This window comes from Fonsecaea multimorphosa (assembly GCF_000836435.1).
Source record: "Fonsecaea multimorphosa CBS 102226 unplaced genomic scaffold supercont1.3, whole genome shotgun sequence".
Lineage (NCBI taxonomy): Eukaryota > Fungi > Ascomycota > Eurotiomycetes > Chaetothyriales > Herpotrichiellaceae > Fonsecaea > Fonsecaea multimorphosa.
Window position 1 is genome coordinate 208,656 of NW_015971637.1, and position 15,649 is coordinate 224,304.

At 54.1% G+C, this 15,649-nt stretch overlaps 8 protein-coding genes across 8 annotated transcripts; 5 read left to right on the top strand and 3 right to left on the bottom strand.

The window, feature by feature from the left end:
* Window positions 1-386: 386 nt before the first annotated feature.
* On the top strand, window positions 387-2,351 carry Z520_01864 (uncharacterized protein; the record flags this gene model as incomplete). The annotated part of the gene is made up of 1 exon (XM_016772378.1): window positions 387-2,351. One exon carries the CDS (start codon window positions 387-389, stop codon window positions 2,349-2,351), a length of 1,965 nt encoding a protein of 654 aa, XP_016635848.1.
* A 549-nt stretch (window positions 2,352-2,900) lies between these two features.
* On the bottom strand, window positions 2,901-3,993 carry Z520_01865 (uncharacterized protein; the record flags this gene model as incomplete). Its single annotated transcript, XM_016772379.1, has 2 exons — window positions 2,901-3,501; window positions 3,650-3,993. The coding sequence occupies 2 exons, from the start codon at window positions 3,991-3,993 to the stop codon at window positions 2,901-2,903; spliced, it is 945 nt and encodes a 314-aa protein (XP_016635849.1).
* A 1,242-nt stretch (window positions 3,994-5,235) lies between these two features.
* Window positions 5,236-6,180, top strand: Z520_01866 (uncharacterized protein; the record flags this gene model as incomplete). The annotated part of the gene is made up of 1 exon (XM_016772380.1): window positions 5,236-6,180. The coding sequence occupies one exon, from the start codon at window positions 5,236-5,238 to the stop codon at window positions 6,178-6,180; it is 945 nt and encodes a 314-aa protein (XP_016635850.1).
* A 766-nt stretch (window positions 6,181-6,946) lies between these two features.
* Window positions 6,947-7,792, bottom strand: Z520_01867 (uncharacterized protein; the record flags this gene model as incomplete). Its single annotated transcript, XM_016772381.1, has 1 exon — window positions 6,947-7,792. The coding sequence occupies one exon, from the start codon at window positions 7,790-7,792 to the stop codon at window positions 6,947-6,949; it is 846 nt and encodes a 281-aa protein (XP_016635851.1).
* A 707-nt stretch (window positions 7,793-8,499) lies between these two features.
* Window positions 8,500-10,122, top strand: Z520_01868 (uncharacterized protein; the record flags this gene model as incomplete). Its single annotated transcript, XM_016772382.1, has 1 exon — window positions 8,500-10,122. The coding sequence occupies one exon, from the start codon at window positions 8,500-8,502 to the stop codon at window positions 10,120-10,122; it is 1,623 nt and encodes a 540-aa protein (XP_016635852.1).
* Window positions 10,123-11,077: 955 nt separating this feature from the next.
* Window positions 11,078-12,485, top strand: Z520_01869 (uncharacterized protein; the record flags this gene model as incomplete). The annotated part of the gene is made up of 2 exons (XM_016772383.1): window positions 11,078-11,147; window positions 11,677-12,485. 2 exons carry the CDS (start codon window positions 11,078-11,080, stop codon window positions 12,483-12,485), a joined length of 879 nt encoding a protein of 292 aa, XP_016635853.1.
* Window positions 12,486-13,862: 1,377 nt separating this feature from the next.
* Window positions 13,863-14,218, top strand: Z520_01870 (uncharacterized protein; the record flags this gene model as incomplete). Its single annotated transcript, XM_016772384.1, has 2 exons — window positions 13,863-13,952; window positions 14,057-14,218. 2 exons carry the CDS (start codon window positions 13,863-13,865, stop codon window positions 14,216-14,218), a joined length of 252 nt encoding a protein of 83 aa, XP_016635854.1.
* Window positions 14,219-14,459: 241 nt separating this feature from the next.
* Window positions 14,460-15,627, bottom strand: Z520_01871 (uncharacterized protein; the record flags this gene model as incomplete). Its single annotated transcript, XM_016772385.1, has 3 exons — window positions 14,460-15,291; window positions 15,343-15,388; window positions 15,441-15,627. 3 exons carry the CDS (start codon window positions 15,625-15,627, stop codon window positions 14,460-14,462), a joined length of 1,065 nt encoding a protein of 354 aa, XP_016635855.1.
* Window positions 15,628-15,649: the final 22 nt, after the last annotated feature.

Sequence of the window (15,649 nt, forward strand, 5' to 3'; positions counted from 1 at the left end):
CCTCTCACTGCCTTCTCGCACCATTTAGACTCGAGAAATCACCTGGGCAAAACACGGATTTCCTGCAGACTTGTTCGACGTCGCCACAGTGACTTCGTTTCCTCAATACTTTGTTAAAAATCCCTGTGCTCGGAAGGTTGATAAATCCCGGTTTCGTTGGCAACATCCGTGCCAGTTTATTGCGCCAAAAGTCGATGACGGGTGGTCCTTAAATTCACATTCAGTCGGTGCCGATGGGTCGGAGGAGCGGTGACTGTTCACACGCGAGTCAGAATTCATCGATTCCTGCTTGCCTAAGCCGACTTTCGTTTTTCCTTCATCCACAACTTATCACCCAAAGGCTGCACAAGCCGTCGACATCATTCCCCGCTTCATAACAACTCATCATGGCGCCTCGTCGATCTACGGCCAGAGGCTTAAGTGCGACGCCAGTACGTGCAGATTCACCGGCAAAGCGGTCGACTCGTGCGGGCAGTGCCGCGGCGACAGAGGACGCCATCCCACGTCGGGTCACTCGGGGGACTTCTCAACAGCCTAACGTCGCAGATGGCGTTGTCAACAATCCGAGACTGCCCGAGGTCCAGATCCAGCAGTCTTATGCCTATGGATCGAGCAAAACTCCCGTGCTACCCAACCAGTTGGTCGCGCGAAGTAGGATGAATCTCAAGGAGATGGCCGAAACGATCGACGCTGGCGTCGAACAGGCGCAGCAACATCTTCGGAACCATATCGAAGAAACCCATGCAAATCTACAGAAGGACTCTCGGGCCGAAAGGGCTCGACGAAGAGCTTCTCGCGAACACTCGCGGGAAGCCTCGGTGGCGAGTGATGATGCCGAGCAACAGCGGACACAGCGAGTAGCAGCGTGGGCCAGTGGTTTGGACGATGACCGACTAAACGGCATACCAGAAGAAGGTCAAGAAGCAGAGGAAGTTGAAGGTGAATATGCGGACACTGGCATGGACAACGAGAGCGCCGCTCGGAGCACCCCTGATGATGATACCAACAAGGAGACAGACCCCTCCAGCTTTCCAAGCGGGATATTTGATCACAGCTACAATTATGAGCGGGGCCTTCGGAAACCCAACATCACGATACGAGAACGACAAGACCCGTGGTTTCGAAAAGCGTGGAATAGCAGAAAAGATACTGTGCAACGAATTTGGCAGACTTCCTCGGACGTTTTGTCTTCGATATCGGACTGGTCGGTGCGGTTATTGCAGGTCAGTGGCAGAGCGATAAGAGATCTCCCGAATTCGCCTCTCGTCCCCATCATGACGAGCATTCTTTTCGCATTACTGTTTGTCGGTGGGGCGAGCTTCCTCTTATGTTACACCTACACTAATTTTGCGTGCGACCCTCTATCGACTTCCACCACCGGGTTGACTCTTCAGAAGCTCTGCGGAACATGTACGCGGAGCCCGAGCGCAGCTTCTCTCAACCTCACAGCCAATGGGAATGATTTGTCAAAGCTCACAGCAGCAATAAACAACATCAACCAACAACTTCGACTTCTTGAGACACGGCTGACAGACAAGCTCGACACACAGACAGCGGCAATGGACAAGGACATCGAGGCTCTCAAAAGACAGCATTCAGAGCTGTCAAGCCATATGGCTGGATTGAGGCTGGGCGGCGGGTCGGGAGCCTTCTCTGGCGACGTTCCCTCCCCTGTCATCCCGAAAATCAACTACTTCGCACCAAACAACGGAGCCATGGTTGAGCCACGACTGACTTCACCGACAATGCAAAAGCCACTGACACTTGCGCACCGAGTGCTGCTACGAATGCTCCTGGCGACGCGGTACGTTAGCAAGCCGCCCATTACAGCTCTCGCTCCCTGGCAAGATGTGGGCGACTGCTGGTGCGCTTCGGCTGTTCAAAGCGGCGGCCTAGGCCACGAGGATGACGTGATGAGACTAGGTGTGAGGGTGACGGAAATGATCTATCCCACGGAAGTAGTTTTAGAGAACTACCCCAGCGCCGGCTCTTTGTCGCCAGGGTCGACACCCAAAACGCTCGAGCTGTGGGCCGATTTTGAACATCTGGACAGTTTGGAGTGGGACAAATTGAACATCAGGTCAATGCAAGGGGTGATGGGGAGTCCCTTTGGACCCAGCTATGCACTGATTGGAAGAATGGAATACGACGCCTCGAGCGAAGCCAGTCATGTCCAGGCCTTTCCGCTGGACGTGAACCAGGCCTCGGGCTCGTCGTTAGCATACGCGGCACAGAATTTCGTGCTGAGGGTGACGGAAAACTATGGCGCCGAGTTTGCGTGTTTGTACAGGGTGAGACTGCATGGCGTTCCGGTTTTCGGGCACGGACAGGAAGACGACTCGGAAGGCTAAGAGTCGAGAAAACTCCACCAAGGGAGTTTTTCGGATTGTACTATTATTTGTTAGTAGTAGCAAGCTGCTGCGGCACTGCCGACTGCGAGATTGACGGCACGGGTCTATGTGAGATGACTTGTTCAGCGGACAGCACCGACGTTCATGGGACCCCCTTGAGCTTTCCCCAGATTGAAAACGACGTTAATATGCCTCGAGCATGAACCCTACCAAGTCCCCATCACAAAGAATTACTATAGTGAACGCAAGGGAAGACATTTGGATGGCCTGAATCGTAGACAGCAAGTCCTGAGAAAAAGCCAGGGTTGTGCTCTCATGTCTTTATCAACTACCTTCGAAAACCCATTGGCCGTTTTTCTCACCATTGATCTGTTTTATTGGGTGGAAGACGCCGGTTTTTTGCTTTCCAAAGCATGTAAATGTGTCTCTTTCTTCATTATCGTGTGTTTGATTAAAGTAGGCTAGTTAGTACAATGAAAACAGAGGAAGAGGTAAGCGCGGAATTATAATTATGTATCGTCCCAGTCCAGACCCGATCATTGTCCCTTTCTATTCATACCAAAAGTGCGTGTGTTCTCCCCTGGCTGCACCCTGGTGAAATCCGTCTTTGTAGGGGTCTGTTGTTGTTGTGGCTGCTGTAGCTGCTGAGGTAGCTTGAGCGCCGCTCTCGCCTGAACTTGACTTACCCTTCCCCCCCTTTGGCCTCTCCGGCGAATAATGCCAAATCAAGTCATTTACTTTGGCCTCGAGAGTCTCACCCGCCGGTCCGCGCTCGACCCAGTCTTCCGCTCCCGCACCAGCCAAGTCGGCCAGGGTGTCGAAGCCGCGCAGGACGGTGCTCATGGGCGTGATCTGGCCCGGGAGGAGCTTCTCCAACAGGCCCACGGGCATGCCTTCGCCGGTGTCGACGATGGCCGGGCAGAGGGTGTTGATGCGCACGTGGGCCGCGAGGGCGGCGTCGGATTTCCCCAGGGCGCGCACCAGGCCGATCAGCGCGTGCTTGCTGGTCGTGTACTGAGGCGTTGATGAGGACGGGAACAGGCCCGCTCCGGATCCTGTGATGATGATCTTGCCGCCGGGCTTGGACTTGCCAGTACCGGGGTCGCCGGGGAGTGTCATGTAGTGCGCGGCGAGCTTGACGCCGTAGTATCTAATAAACGCCGGAAATCAAGAAAAAGGGGGTTAGTCGGGGTACACACTCTTGAGTCCACCACTTTTCCCCCGGAGAAAACAACAAGAAAGGGAAAAAAGAGGGAAAAAATCAAATCATAATGGGCTCAAAAAACATTATCGCATACGTTCCAGTGATGTTGACGGCAAAAGTGTCCGTGTTTGGCTTTTTCGGCGGCTTGTGCAGGTCGTGCGACAGCGTGTTGAAGATGTCGTCTCGGTCGTCGATGCCGGCGTTCAACGCGCAGAAATCGAGCCGCTGGCCGCCCCAGTCGTAGGCCTGTTTGAACATGTCGGCCTGCTGCTCCCACGACGACACGTCCGTGTGGATGTATAAAGTGCCTGAAAGGGCGTGCTTGGGTTGGTGGATATCTGCGACGACCACGTTCCACCCTAGAGAAACGAGGTGTGCCACGAAGGCTGCGCCGATGCCGGATGAGCCACCGGTAACGATGGCAATTGGAGGAGCCATGGCGGCGGTGATGGTTGTGGTAATACTGATGATGCAGCAGGTAATGGAACAGATAGCCCAGATCAGTCTCATCAGAGGAAGGGCAAGGGGAAGGAAATGTACATATTCTGTGCACCTGCCCCATGCCGCGTACTTACTGTTTTCCAAGGCCTCCGGTCTTCCGGGGCCGTTCGAGGAGGAGTGTCACACTACTATATGTCCTCTGCACTGGGTATATAATAGCCGATGGGTCGGGCCTATGTTCTAGCGGATAACGTACCACAGGCCGGTGACAGGACAAGGTGCAAGGCTTGGCGCCAGCCTTGCAAGCATGGAGCATCAGTCTCCTCCGCTCGTCTTCCACTGTAGTAACCATCGAGCGGAGGTCAGAAATAAATGGCATAGTCTGACATAGCTAACGACGACAAGGTCGCCATATAGGAGATAGCTAATATTCGGTGATGAGGATCCCGCTGTGCTTGAAAGCAGATAGGACACCCCTTATAAGTGATGCCGTGAAAGAAATGGCATAATCACTTCTATCTTACTAGCCTGTCGTACGCTCTTCTCGTCAGGCCTGTGCCACTTATTTCTGATGTCGACTTGTCGAGCAATGAGAGTGTCTTTTTTCAATCAATTGATTGACCTGAGTGGTGAGCTGCGTGAGGGATTGTTGAACAGTATTGCCTTCGGCAAGCGCAGGTGTATATATTTGGAAATTTCGCCAAGTTCTAGGCGATATTGTGATAGCTCTGCACCAACCCATTAGTACCTGGCTGCAGACCAAGGAGATTCAGGTCTGCTATGGTGGTCGTGGTGAGAGTTGTGTTTTGTTTTGAGGGGTGACTCGCGAGCAGTTTTGACTAGGTACCTAGTAGTAATACTGCTTTAGCCGCCAAGCCCACCGCGTCATGGCCCCTGTGCGCAGTTTGCGACGTGCACCACCTGATACGACTTGGAAAGGCTTCACCTCCAGAAACCTATAAGATCCAGCGGACTGCGCAGAAGAACGAACGCTGTAAACTGGACGGAGTGGACATCACGTGCCTAGTAAGAGGCATTTAACCGACTTGCAGGGCGAAGGCGACACACGCGCAACATTGAATGAAACTCCGCACGCTGATCGTCACTCCGCGACGCAGTCACATCCTCGAAAATTTTGCCAAACAAAGAGCCTCGTCAACGTCTCTTATTTCCTCGCCTTCTCTCCTCAGCATTGGCCGAGGTCTCTCTGCCGTACCTTCTCGAACCATCACATCATCAATGACGTCCGAAGTGCCCTCGACTTCCTCCTCGTCAACCTCTGCTCCCGCACAGCACAAACCTCTGGTCGTTGGCCGTACCAAACCACAGTCTCCCGCCACCATGGATGCCTCATCGAGTAGTGGCGGACCTGTAGACAAGGCTATCCCCGCCGAGACCAAGGCGGCCCTCAACCACGAGATCGCCGAGAACGTCAAATCCAACACCTCAGCCCCGGCACCCGCAGACGAAACCGCGACCCCGTCCGCTGCTGGCAACAAAAAGAAGGAAAAGGCCCCCAAGCAGCCCAAGCAGCCGAAAGCCCCCGCCACGCCTGCAGCGCCCGTGTCGCCCGCCCTCATCGACCTGCGAGTCGGCCACATTCTTCGCGCAATCGCACATCCCAATGCCGATTCCCTCTACGTCTCCACCATTGCCATGGGCGACCCCGAAGGAACAGAACACACCCAAGTCGACGAGGAGAAAGGCAAAGTCGTGCGGACAGTATGCTCAGGCTTGAATGGCCTGGTGCCGCTGGAGGAAATGCAAAACCGAAAAGTCGTGGTCGTGGCGAACCTGAAGCCGGTGAATATGCGCAGCATCAAATCCGCGGCCATGGTTCTGGCTGCCTCCCCACCGGCGGAAGAGGGTGCAGACCCGCACGCGGCCGATCGCGTTGTGGAGCTGGTCAATCCTCCAGAGGGAAGCGAAGCAGGCGACAAAGTCTACTTTGAGGGCTGGCCGTACGGCGAAGGCAAGGGACCGGAGAAGCAGTTAAACCCCAAGAAGAAAGTGTGGGAGAGCGTACAACCGGGCTTCTTCACGAGCGAGGAGTTGGTGGTGGGGTTCGACGCAGGCAGGCCGGGCGTGGAGATTGAAGGCGACAAGGAGAAGAAAGGCTGGCTGATCGTGGAGGGGAAGGGCAAGTGTACGGTTCAGACGCTGAAGGGAGCCGTTGTGAGGTGATTGACTCAGTCGATCGGTGTCGAGACCGAACTCGCTAGTCCAGTCGGTACAGGTTCCCAGGTGTATCTGGTTTGGTCGAGGAAGACGGACGGAAAGCGGCACTTCTCTTCCCTAAGGTCGGGAAAGCCACAAAATGACATTTACGCGCAGCATGTGGAGATGAAATGGTTTACGAAACGGTCCATCCGATCGATGAGCTAGAGCATAGAGCTACATGCGCTGCGTTGCATTGTCTCGCATTGCATCTGGGAACCGAGAGGGGCAAGGACAGACAAATCTTCGGGCCACGAGGGCTACGGTTCAGGGAACAAGATACCATGTTCGCCTGGTGGACCAAGATCCAGATCCAGTCCTGAAAGATGCTAGGCAAAGCTGAGCCTATTTTGTACCCCAAGGCTGTTGTCACCAGGCTGGGAGTTGCATGCATGACATGATTTGGTTCATTAAAAGGTCCCTCACAGTGCGCATTATTTGAGTTCCCTTGCATGTACTGTACATACAAATACATGCACGCATCCAGGGATTCCTAGGTCTCTCGATATTCTGCCGCCGTATTCACGCTTTCATCGGTGACGAGGGAACGCTATCCGTCAATCCTCTCTGGCAGGGAGTCGACATGGATGTCAACGAGATCCATCCTCTCGCCTCGCCTCGCTTTGTGGCCCCTAGATCTGCACGAGGCCCAATATCCCTGTCGGTATACCGTCTATACATTATCGCCTGCTCTCTTGCGCAAACAAATACAGTTTCGCCGTGTAACCCCGCTTCATTTCAACAAGACAATCAACAATACCAGGATAACAATCAGCACGACGATCGTCGTCATGCCCCAATTCTGCTTCGCCCGTTCGCCCACACCTTTTAACCGTCTCTTTGCGCCATCCAGCCGACCTTGGTGCCTGTCTACGCCCCTGTCGACTTCATCTAGGAGAGCAATTTGACCCTCGAGCTCATCGCCAACCTGCATGGCCAGATGACGTTGGCGGCCAATAGATTCACCCAGCCGGTCAAGCTGCTCGTCTTGCTCAGCAATCACTTGCTGGTGGTAGACGTGGATTTGTTGGTTGTCCATATTCGCTGTGGGGTCAGGTGTACGAGCGCGAGAGTCCTCCTCATCCGTATAGCGAGCAGGGAAGAGAGCCGCTCGGTTCGCTTCATCTTGGGCATCCAGTGATTCTTGCGAAGGATCATCGCGAAAGCGGACATTTTTGGCGCCCGGGTTCTGCGCCACCGCCGCATCCTGTTTCCGTAGGTTCGAGGCTTTCTGTTGTTGGGCAGCGTCACTAGGTTTGCGGGTCTTTGCGCGTTCAAAATCTTCTCTCAAGGCCGGGTCATTCGGCGACGAGATTGTGTCTTCGGCCGTTGCGGAGCTTTCTCCTTGAAACTGCCGCGACAGGTCATTATATTGGCTCCACAGTTGGGAGAGCGATTCGTCTTCGGGGGTGCGGTTGGAGAGGGCCTCGATGCCCTCTCGGAAGGATTCTAATGAGCGGGCAATGTTCGAGTCTTGCGACGGGTTGACATCTAGATTCAGCGAGATGGCGCGCTGACGCTCGAGAAGAGAAAGCTTAATGTGGTCGGCGAGGAGCAGGAGTTGGGATGGATTGGACATTGTGAGTTCGGACTGAGGGTGCGGTTGAGGCGAGATGTTGCGGGGGAGGCTGAATGTCACTGGAAGGACCGTGGTCGATGCCAAGGGACGGGGAAGAGAACGAGAGAGGCTGGATGAAGATTATGGACGTCCTTGCATGTCCTTGTAGAGAGTGTCTCACACAGTTGGACGAATCGCATGGGCTAGGAGACTCTTTTGTATAGAGAATGGCCTGGACAAGAGTGACAAGTCAGCTGAAGCCTGGAAGAACGAATACCAGCGGAAAGTCCGGGGCAGAGTGCAGCGTCATCCGAGTGGCCGGTGACGAGGTGGGAGCTGCACCTGCCAAGCATGAGGAGAGCGAGTGGCTGCCAGTGGTTCAGGCGAACTTAGGGACCCGGATAGAGTCTAGGGTCTCTTCCAAGGTCCCTTGAGGTCTCTTTAGGGTCCCCTGACCCTTCCACTTTAGGGGCCTCGCTAGGCGGTGCCCAGACCCAGGAACAACGCATGCACGCCCTCGTAGCTCGTAGTGGCCACTGGCCACCACATTCCGAAGCCCGAGCCGACGAATCTTTTCTCCACACGTCGTCTTCCCATCCTCTTCCAACAACACAACCGACTTCAACCAAACAGCGGCCTTTCTTAAAACATGCCCCTCTGGCCGCCGAATGCGAGGTTCTCCTCTACTCTTCCTCTAGCTTGTCGACTCAATCCTGTCAAGTTGCAAAATGGATGAAGATGATGTGAGATACTCTGGGGCAGGCTATGCTTCGCTCCCCTCACCGAGTCCGATTCAGTCGCAGTTCGACACCCTTTTTGCCGAGTTCGCTCGCTCTCGCCCCCGAGTCTCACCTCCACGGTCGCCCTCGTCTCTGTCTCCCGAGCCACTGTCAAGGGATCTCGAGAAGAGGACTATAGACCTCCGCGCTCTCGAATATGTGTCGGACTACGACGCCAATCTAATGTGTCCCATTTGCCACGTCCCTTTCATCGAGCCCGTTGTCCTCGAATGCGATCACACATTCTGCGACTCTTGCTTGAAGGAATATCGAGACGGAGGGTCCAGCGGTTCACGCAATCAATGTCCTTCGTGTCGTTCATTTGTCCTGTCCACTGCCCACAAGGCTTCCCGCCTCATAACCAACATGTGCAATGATATCCAAGTCAAGTGTCCCAACGAGGATTGTGAAGAGGTCGTCGCGCGAGGCTACGTCGAACGACACGCAACCAAAGAATGTCCGCATGAGCGGCTTCAGTGTCCGGATCCACACTGTGGGAAACTGGTGAAACGAAGGAACTATGTGCCGGATCAGTGTATCCACTCTTCACACATTGAATGTGACTGCGGCGCCGTCATCGAGCTGGGCAAAGGCGACTGGCTGAGACACAAGGATGAAGACTGTCCGAATACCGGCGTCAAGTGTAAACGATGTGGCCAGAGGATTTCAGCCAGGGACTATTTGAACGGCATTACTGGCCATGTTTGCGGAGCCGACGAAGACCAACGCTGTCCCGGTCGAATGTACGGCTGTACAGATGACTTCCACCCTGATGATCGGGACAATCACGTGAAGTCGTGCCCGCTGGCGCGCATGGCCCCGTACCTCCAGAAACAGTCTCAGCTGCTCAAATCTCTCCAGGAACAACTTGCCATGGTCAAGGTCCGAAACGAAGTCCTCGAGGCTGGCTTTGACAAAATCAACGACATTGTCAATGACCGTGTCCTGCCTCATATCGGTCTTTCTGACCATTCTCAGGCCGGTGAGGCTTCCGACATCGAGGAGATTGAGCGAGACCACATTCCGTCAGCCATCTCTCACCGTGATCTCCTCATGCCAGCACATCTTCGCGCCTTGACACCTTCCCCAGACCCTGAAGCGTCCTCCATTTCTCAAACACAACAGCACCTCCTTGCTTTGCACGAATCATTGCGCGGCACCGTGTCGAGTCTCGAGCATGATGTTTCAGCAATGTCCAATGCACTTACAGATCTGGACGCTCGATCTTCGATGCAGATAATGAATGAAACTTTACGAATAAAAGAAGAGCTGGCTCATACCAACGCCGCCTTATTCAGCACCAGGTCACAAGTCCAATGGCTTCTGAACCGCGAACGAATAGGCCAGCAGCAACAGGCCGGGCTAGTGCGTGGTCGAGCACCGTCAGCTCAACCGCAGGCCTCGAACATGGCGTCGTCAGCGAGGAGTTCTGTATCAGGGGACACCGATGGGTCAGGCCAGGGGTCGAGTTCGGAAAGTCAGCCATCAGGGAGCGCGAATCTGGCAACAAGTCCCAGTTTCCGACCTCAGATACGAAGGCTCAGCGGCAGTCAAGAAAGAGTCAAATTGTGATATTGCGGCAGGTCGTTTCAGGCCTGCCCAAAAAGTCAATAATCTCGTGGCATCAATCTGAAGAAGATCCACGTGAGGGGATATATAGCAAATATACCTACGTCAATCAGCGCGTCAGCGAGTTCCTGGCTACCTCTCAAGATTCCGGGTCTTTACAAACAGCTCTGTTGCCGACGAGGAAGATACAATGTCGTCTAAGACGCTTACATGCGCCAAATGGCCGAACGGAAGAGCGCCAATTTCAAAGCAGAGAGGTTCTCAGGATTCAGGAAGCTCCTTATCTTGACGAGCCTTGCCGATTCGCTTGTTTCTCGCTTTGTGCTCGGGTGGACCTGCTATTTGCGGGGGCGGTCTTCTGCGGGGCCCTCGTCTTCAGCGCACCTACACAGCCCAGACCTACCCAGTCCATGATGGGCCAGATACACCAGGATTGGTTGACTGGAGGTGGAAAGGAGAGAAGAGGGTAGGCGACCGCGAGCGAGCATGTATGGTTCTGATAAGGCTCCGACCACTTCGCTAACGTTTTGCTGTGGAGGTTGGGGATTGGGTCGCTGGGTGCATGCCATCGAACGAGCAGTTGGTGTTGATAATGAATCGACGAACTAGTTAGATGCTATATGATTATGATGATGATGATGATCATGACCATGGGTATTTATACCTACCTACTCCCATACATATATACGTTGTATATGTGTGTCTGGCCACTTTACACCTTTCGCTCGGAGCAAGTAAACGACAGGCCTGAGCTGTGTAACAACAAACATCGTCAACACCAATCAATATATTCTACCGACACCCTTCACACCCCTTTCTCCCTCGAAGTCTAGGATCCATCTTTCTATCCCATTATACCAACGCGACCGAATTTGAACCAGGCCCAGCAGGAACAGGGACCTACCAGAAACCTACAGTATCTAGGTGTATTGGAGTTTCGGTGTGTATAAGTGTCACGATGGGTCACGGCAGGACGCTCGAGTACCCCAAGACGCCGGTGAACCGGGTCAATCGGTATAATCAGCGAGGTGAGTGAGTCCGCGAACACATGATGCGTGTGGTATGTGAACCGTGTTTGCGAAAGCGCGAGAGGAGAGGAATACAGAGGAGAGGAGAAGGGGGAAAGATAGAGAGAGAGAGCAACGGAAACGGGATAAAAATGTGTCCTAAGGAGAGCAGACGGCCAAGGATGGGAGAGAGAGAGAGAGAGAGAGAGCGAATCTTTCTCCAGGCTTCCCAGCGCGTCAAGGTGAGACACAGAGATTCAGACAGACGGAGCGATATACACGGACGGATAAAGGTGGTCGTGTTGTGGTTGTGGCGTGGTCGATTCCTTCGCTGGAGACGTCTCCATTTCTCTTGCCCTCCTGTCGATATATCTCTATGGGCCAGCACAACACCATATTTCGAGCCCCAGCCCTCGTCTTCTTTTCTCATGATTCTGCTCTTTCTCCTTTTCGGCTTCCCATGCAAAAAAGGAGCTGGGGGCAGTATTCATTATTACCTGCCACGAAACCGCCTTGGTCACACATTCTAATGTTGGGGTGTGTAAATCAGCAACGTACGACCTCGAACAGATCCACACCATCATCAACACCAGCACCGTCGTGCACGTCTCGTTCAACACGCCGGATGCGTCGAATCCGTTCCCCGTCACGCTGCCCATGGTTGGGGTGGCGGCGAGCTTTGAGCACCCATCGTCCTCGCTGGGCGAGCCGCTCGACATCTACCTGCACGGGTACGTGAGTTCGCGGCTGATGAATCTGTCGCGCAACGCCGGCCAAGCCGCGCAGGACAACCCGACGACTGCATCGACGGACGGGAGCGGTGGAGAGACGGCACAAGGATTGCCCGTGACCATCTCGGCCACGCTGGTCGACGGCCTCGTCTTGACGCTCACGCCCAACACGCACGACGTCAATTACCGCTCCGCCACGGTTTTCGGCTACGCCAACCTCGTCACCTCGCTCGAGGAGAAGCTCTGGGCCATGGAGCAGGTGACCAACTCTGTCGTGCGCGACCGCTGGCGCCACACGCGCGTTCCCCCCGACGGCGCCGAAATGCAGAGCACCAGTATCCTGCGCGTCAAGGTCGTGGGCGGTAGCGGCAAGGTCCGGGTCGGCGGCCCGCGAGACGAACTCAAGGACTTGAAGAGGGACGATATCCGGGACAAAGTGTGGACCGGCGTGATTCCCGTGTGGGAGTGTTTTGGGGAGCCCGTGGAATACAAAGGGGTCGTGCAGGGTGATGAAAAGGGAAACCGGGTCGACAATGTCCCTGACCATGTGAGGGAGTTTGCGAGGGAGATGAGGGAGCAGAATGAGAAGTATGCTCTGGCGGCGGTGGCAGATACGAGCCAGGATTGAGTGGGGATGTATCTTTTTTATTGAAGATGCATTCTCATTCCAGTCGAAGCAAAAGGACGGATAGGAGGGCGTCGGCGGGCTGGCGGATTTGTCGGTTGTTCAAACTGCGTAGATGGAAGATTTGTCGCGAGCAGTGAGTCCTGTTTCTTCTTCATCCAGGCCGAGTTGATTCCAGCCTCTTCATGCAAGCTCAACTACACCTCGTCTGGACCAGCGTTATAGGGTTGAACCCCATTACCCATTGATCCGTAATATATCCCTTGAAGCATGCTGCTCGTCGTGAATACCACAACCACTTCCCAACTTTCTCCCCGCCGATGCAAGGGGCTCAGCTCCCGGAGAATTGAGCATTGAGAAACGGCGAGATGGGCATTCTTCTGGAAGCCGCCCTCCCCCCCTCCTCTCGCTGGCTTCCACATGCCGTGTAACTCGGAGGCAACCCGGTAATTGAAGAGATGCCAATTGTGAAGGGCACCAACCATGAGCTGCAAGGAGCCCGGACCTGTAGCCCACACGCCATCCATCGGATCAACCCGAGGAATGGGAACACGGGACATGATTCGCAGGATACGCTTTTTGTAAGAGGACGGAAATGCGTCCTCATGTGTCTTGTATGTGTCAACGGTCCCCACTGTTTCAGAAGGTGGTGCCATGAAAAAGAGTTGGCCGGTCGTGTTAGAAATTGGGAATCCTCATTGATCTCTCTCTTGCTGATCCTATTACAAGGATAAGAAGGGAGCTGTGACCCCTTGTGTTCGTTGAGTATCTCGGGGCCATGGAACGGCAGACTCCCTCTTCAACAGCGCAACCCCTCTCATTGTCTTGTTTGCATGAGGCGTGTGCGTCCTGAACAATGAATGAGCTATCCTCGGTTTGACATTTTGAAAGGGCTCCGCATACTGCGCATTTCTGCCATCACTTCTCCATCTCACCTTGTCTTCACCGTTCCTCACCAAGGCAACCTGAGCGCCACGACACCTAGTCATGGCCTGATCCTCCTTCGTTCTTTTTTCCCAGTTTCTTTTCTTCGCGAGGTGCATGTCCTTCGTCTCTTATCCTTTCCTGTCCTTTCCTTCCCTTCAACTTTCATTTCACATCCAACTCATTAGTCACTCCTTTGTACATGTCCTGTCATAGCGCGGCAAACAAAAGTTGGTATCTCTGCTGTTCAAACGGACCAAGTCAGGTCGACAAACAGGCGTCGACAGCTCTGCCTCACCTCACATTCCTTCTGTGTATATTTGAAGAAGTCGGTCTCAAGGGCGTCCATCCGAGGACGAAATAACACCTTTCGCTCGCACCTACCAGCCACCCGAGTCCGCTCCTTTCGCTGCGAAGCGGTCAATGCCCTCATTTCGAGAATTCAAAGCTGCCACAATGAACAAGTTTCGCTCGGGCCGCAAATGGCTCAAAGGAAAACTGCGAGGACGTCTCCAAAAAGCTCCTGAGGAGAGAAAACTCATCATAGTAAGTCGAGGACGGCGAGGTGTCTGCAGAATGAGTTGCTAATGTGTACCGACCGAAGGGGCATCCAACTGATTTTCGTCGTGAGAACATCACTCTGGGAACAGACGTTGACGGGTACTAGCATCCGAGATGGACCCTTTCCTACACAACACTTGCTGATGTATGTCCCCCTCAGAAATGCGATACTCGTGGAAAAGGCTCGAGAAGATGCCCAAGCGATGCACATTGCCTCGAAAACACAGCCCCTAGAGAACACAGCTGGATAGACATACATCGGACAAACCCCACAGGACCGTTCAGCCACCCGCACAACACCAACACACCGAGATCCAGGGGAAAAGAACCCAAAAAATCGACGTCTGCTCGGATGACGGCAGACCTGAAATATGTGCTGGGTATTCGAAGAACTCTGAGCTGGTCAACTTGTGGTTTTCTGGGCCGTCATGCCGGGCGAAACCTTGGATAGGCTGATGCAAATAGGATAAAGATACAAAGCCTCTTGGGAATTCAAATTATGAACATCGGTACTTCCTCCAGTCTCGATTTCTTGTCCTGACCCTTATTTGCCATGCCCTTCAACAAGGGTTTTCCATTTGATTGCGGTGCTGTTTTTAATCTGCGTACACCACCATGAGAGTCATGCACGGCTTCTGGTGCGCCAGAATCTTCATCGAGGTCCACCACAAACCTACGTTTTGGAGGTCGCTCATCGGATCCGCTACGTACTGCAGAGTGCCTGCGTTCTCGGACACTATCGTCGGACACTCGAGATGTCGAAACTTGTCGTAGACTGTTCTGCAGAGCTTCCTGCTGTTGCACCGCGCCAGAAGTCGACAGGGCATCGGTATTGTCTCGTTTTGAGAAGGCCCGCTGAGCGAGATCATCCACTTCCAGGTTGCTTCTGGTGTCTCTCCTGCTGCCCCCACTTCTGGCGAGACCCATGCCAGCCTTTGTACTGCTCGCAATTCCCTCCAAGCCAACGAGTGACCTCTTCTGCTGGCTGCTGCTTGCCATCAGCGGAGCGAGACTGGTGCCAGACCACAAGTCGTTGACCGTGTCTTCGTCCTCCTCATCTTCGAGTGTCGGATCTCTGATGACCCTTCGTAGAGTCTCGTTCTGCTTGTCCCGCAAGGCGGCAGATTTGAGTCGTCTCTTTGTTTTCTCGGACATGGGCGACGTCGGCTCAGGAAGAGCTTTCGGAGCTGCGTCTCGCGCTTGTTTGACGAGTCTCTTATACTCGGCATGATGCAGATGTGCGGTATATGACTGTGCGACGGTCTGGAACTCGTCTTCCACCATGATATAGATGTCGTCGCCATCGTAGCCCTCTCGCATGAGCCTGGGAAAAGCTATTAGAACGTGCTCTGTGTATCCGATTACTATCACCCACTCTGTAGTTGGAGGCCCTCGAATAGGAGACGAAGAAGGTGTCCTCCCTACCCAGCTGTCAGCGCACTCCTTTCCACCTTATTCTCGTGAAGAACGCACGACTTCGATCCTTTGAACCAGGTGACTTGACCGGCCGTTCCTGGTCAGTCGTGCGTACGTTATCGGCCGAATCTTGGCTGCGGGCTGGGGAGGATGCTCTTTCATGCTTGATACGAGGCCTGCGAGCCTCTGGTGCTTTCTTTGCTGGCGGAAGACGGTCAACCGCCCAGGGCAAAGTGCGGCCCATCGGTTGTTCTAGATGACTGCAG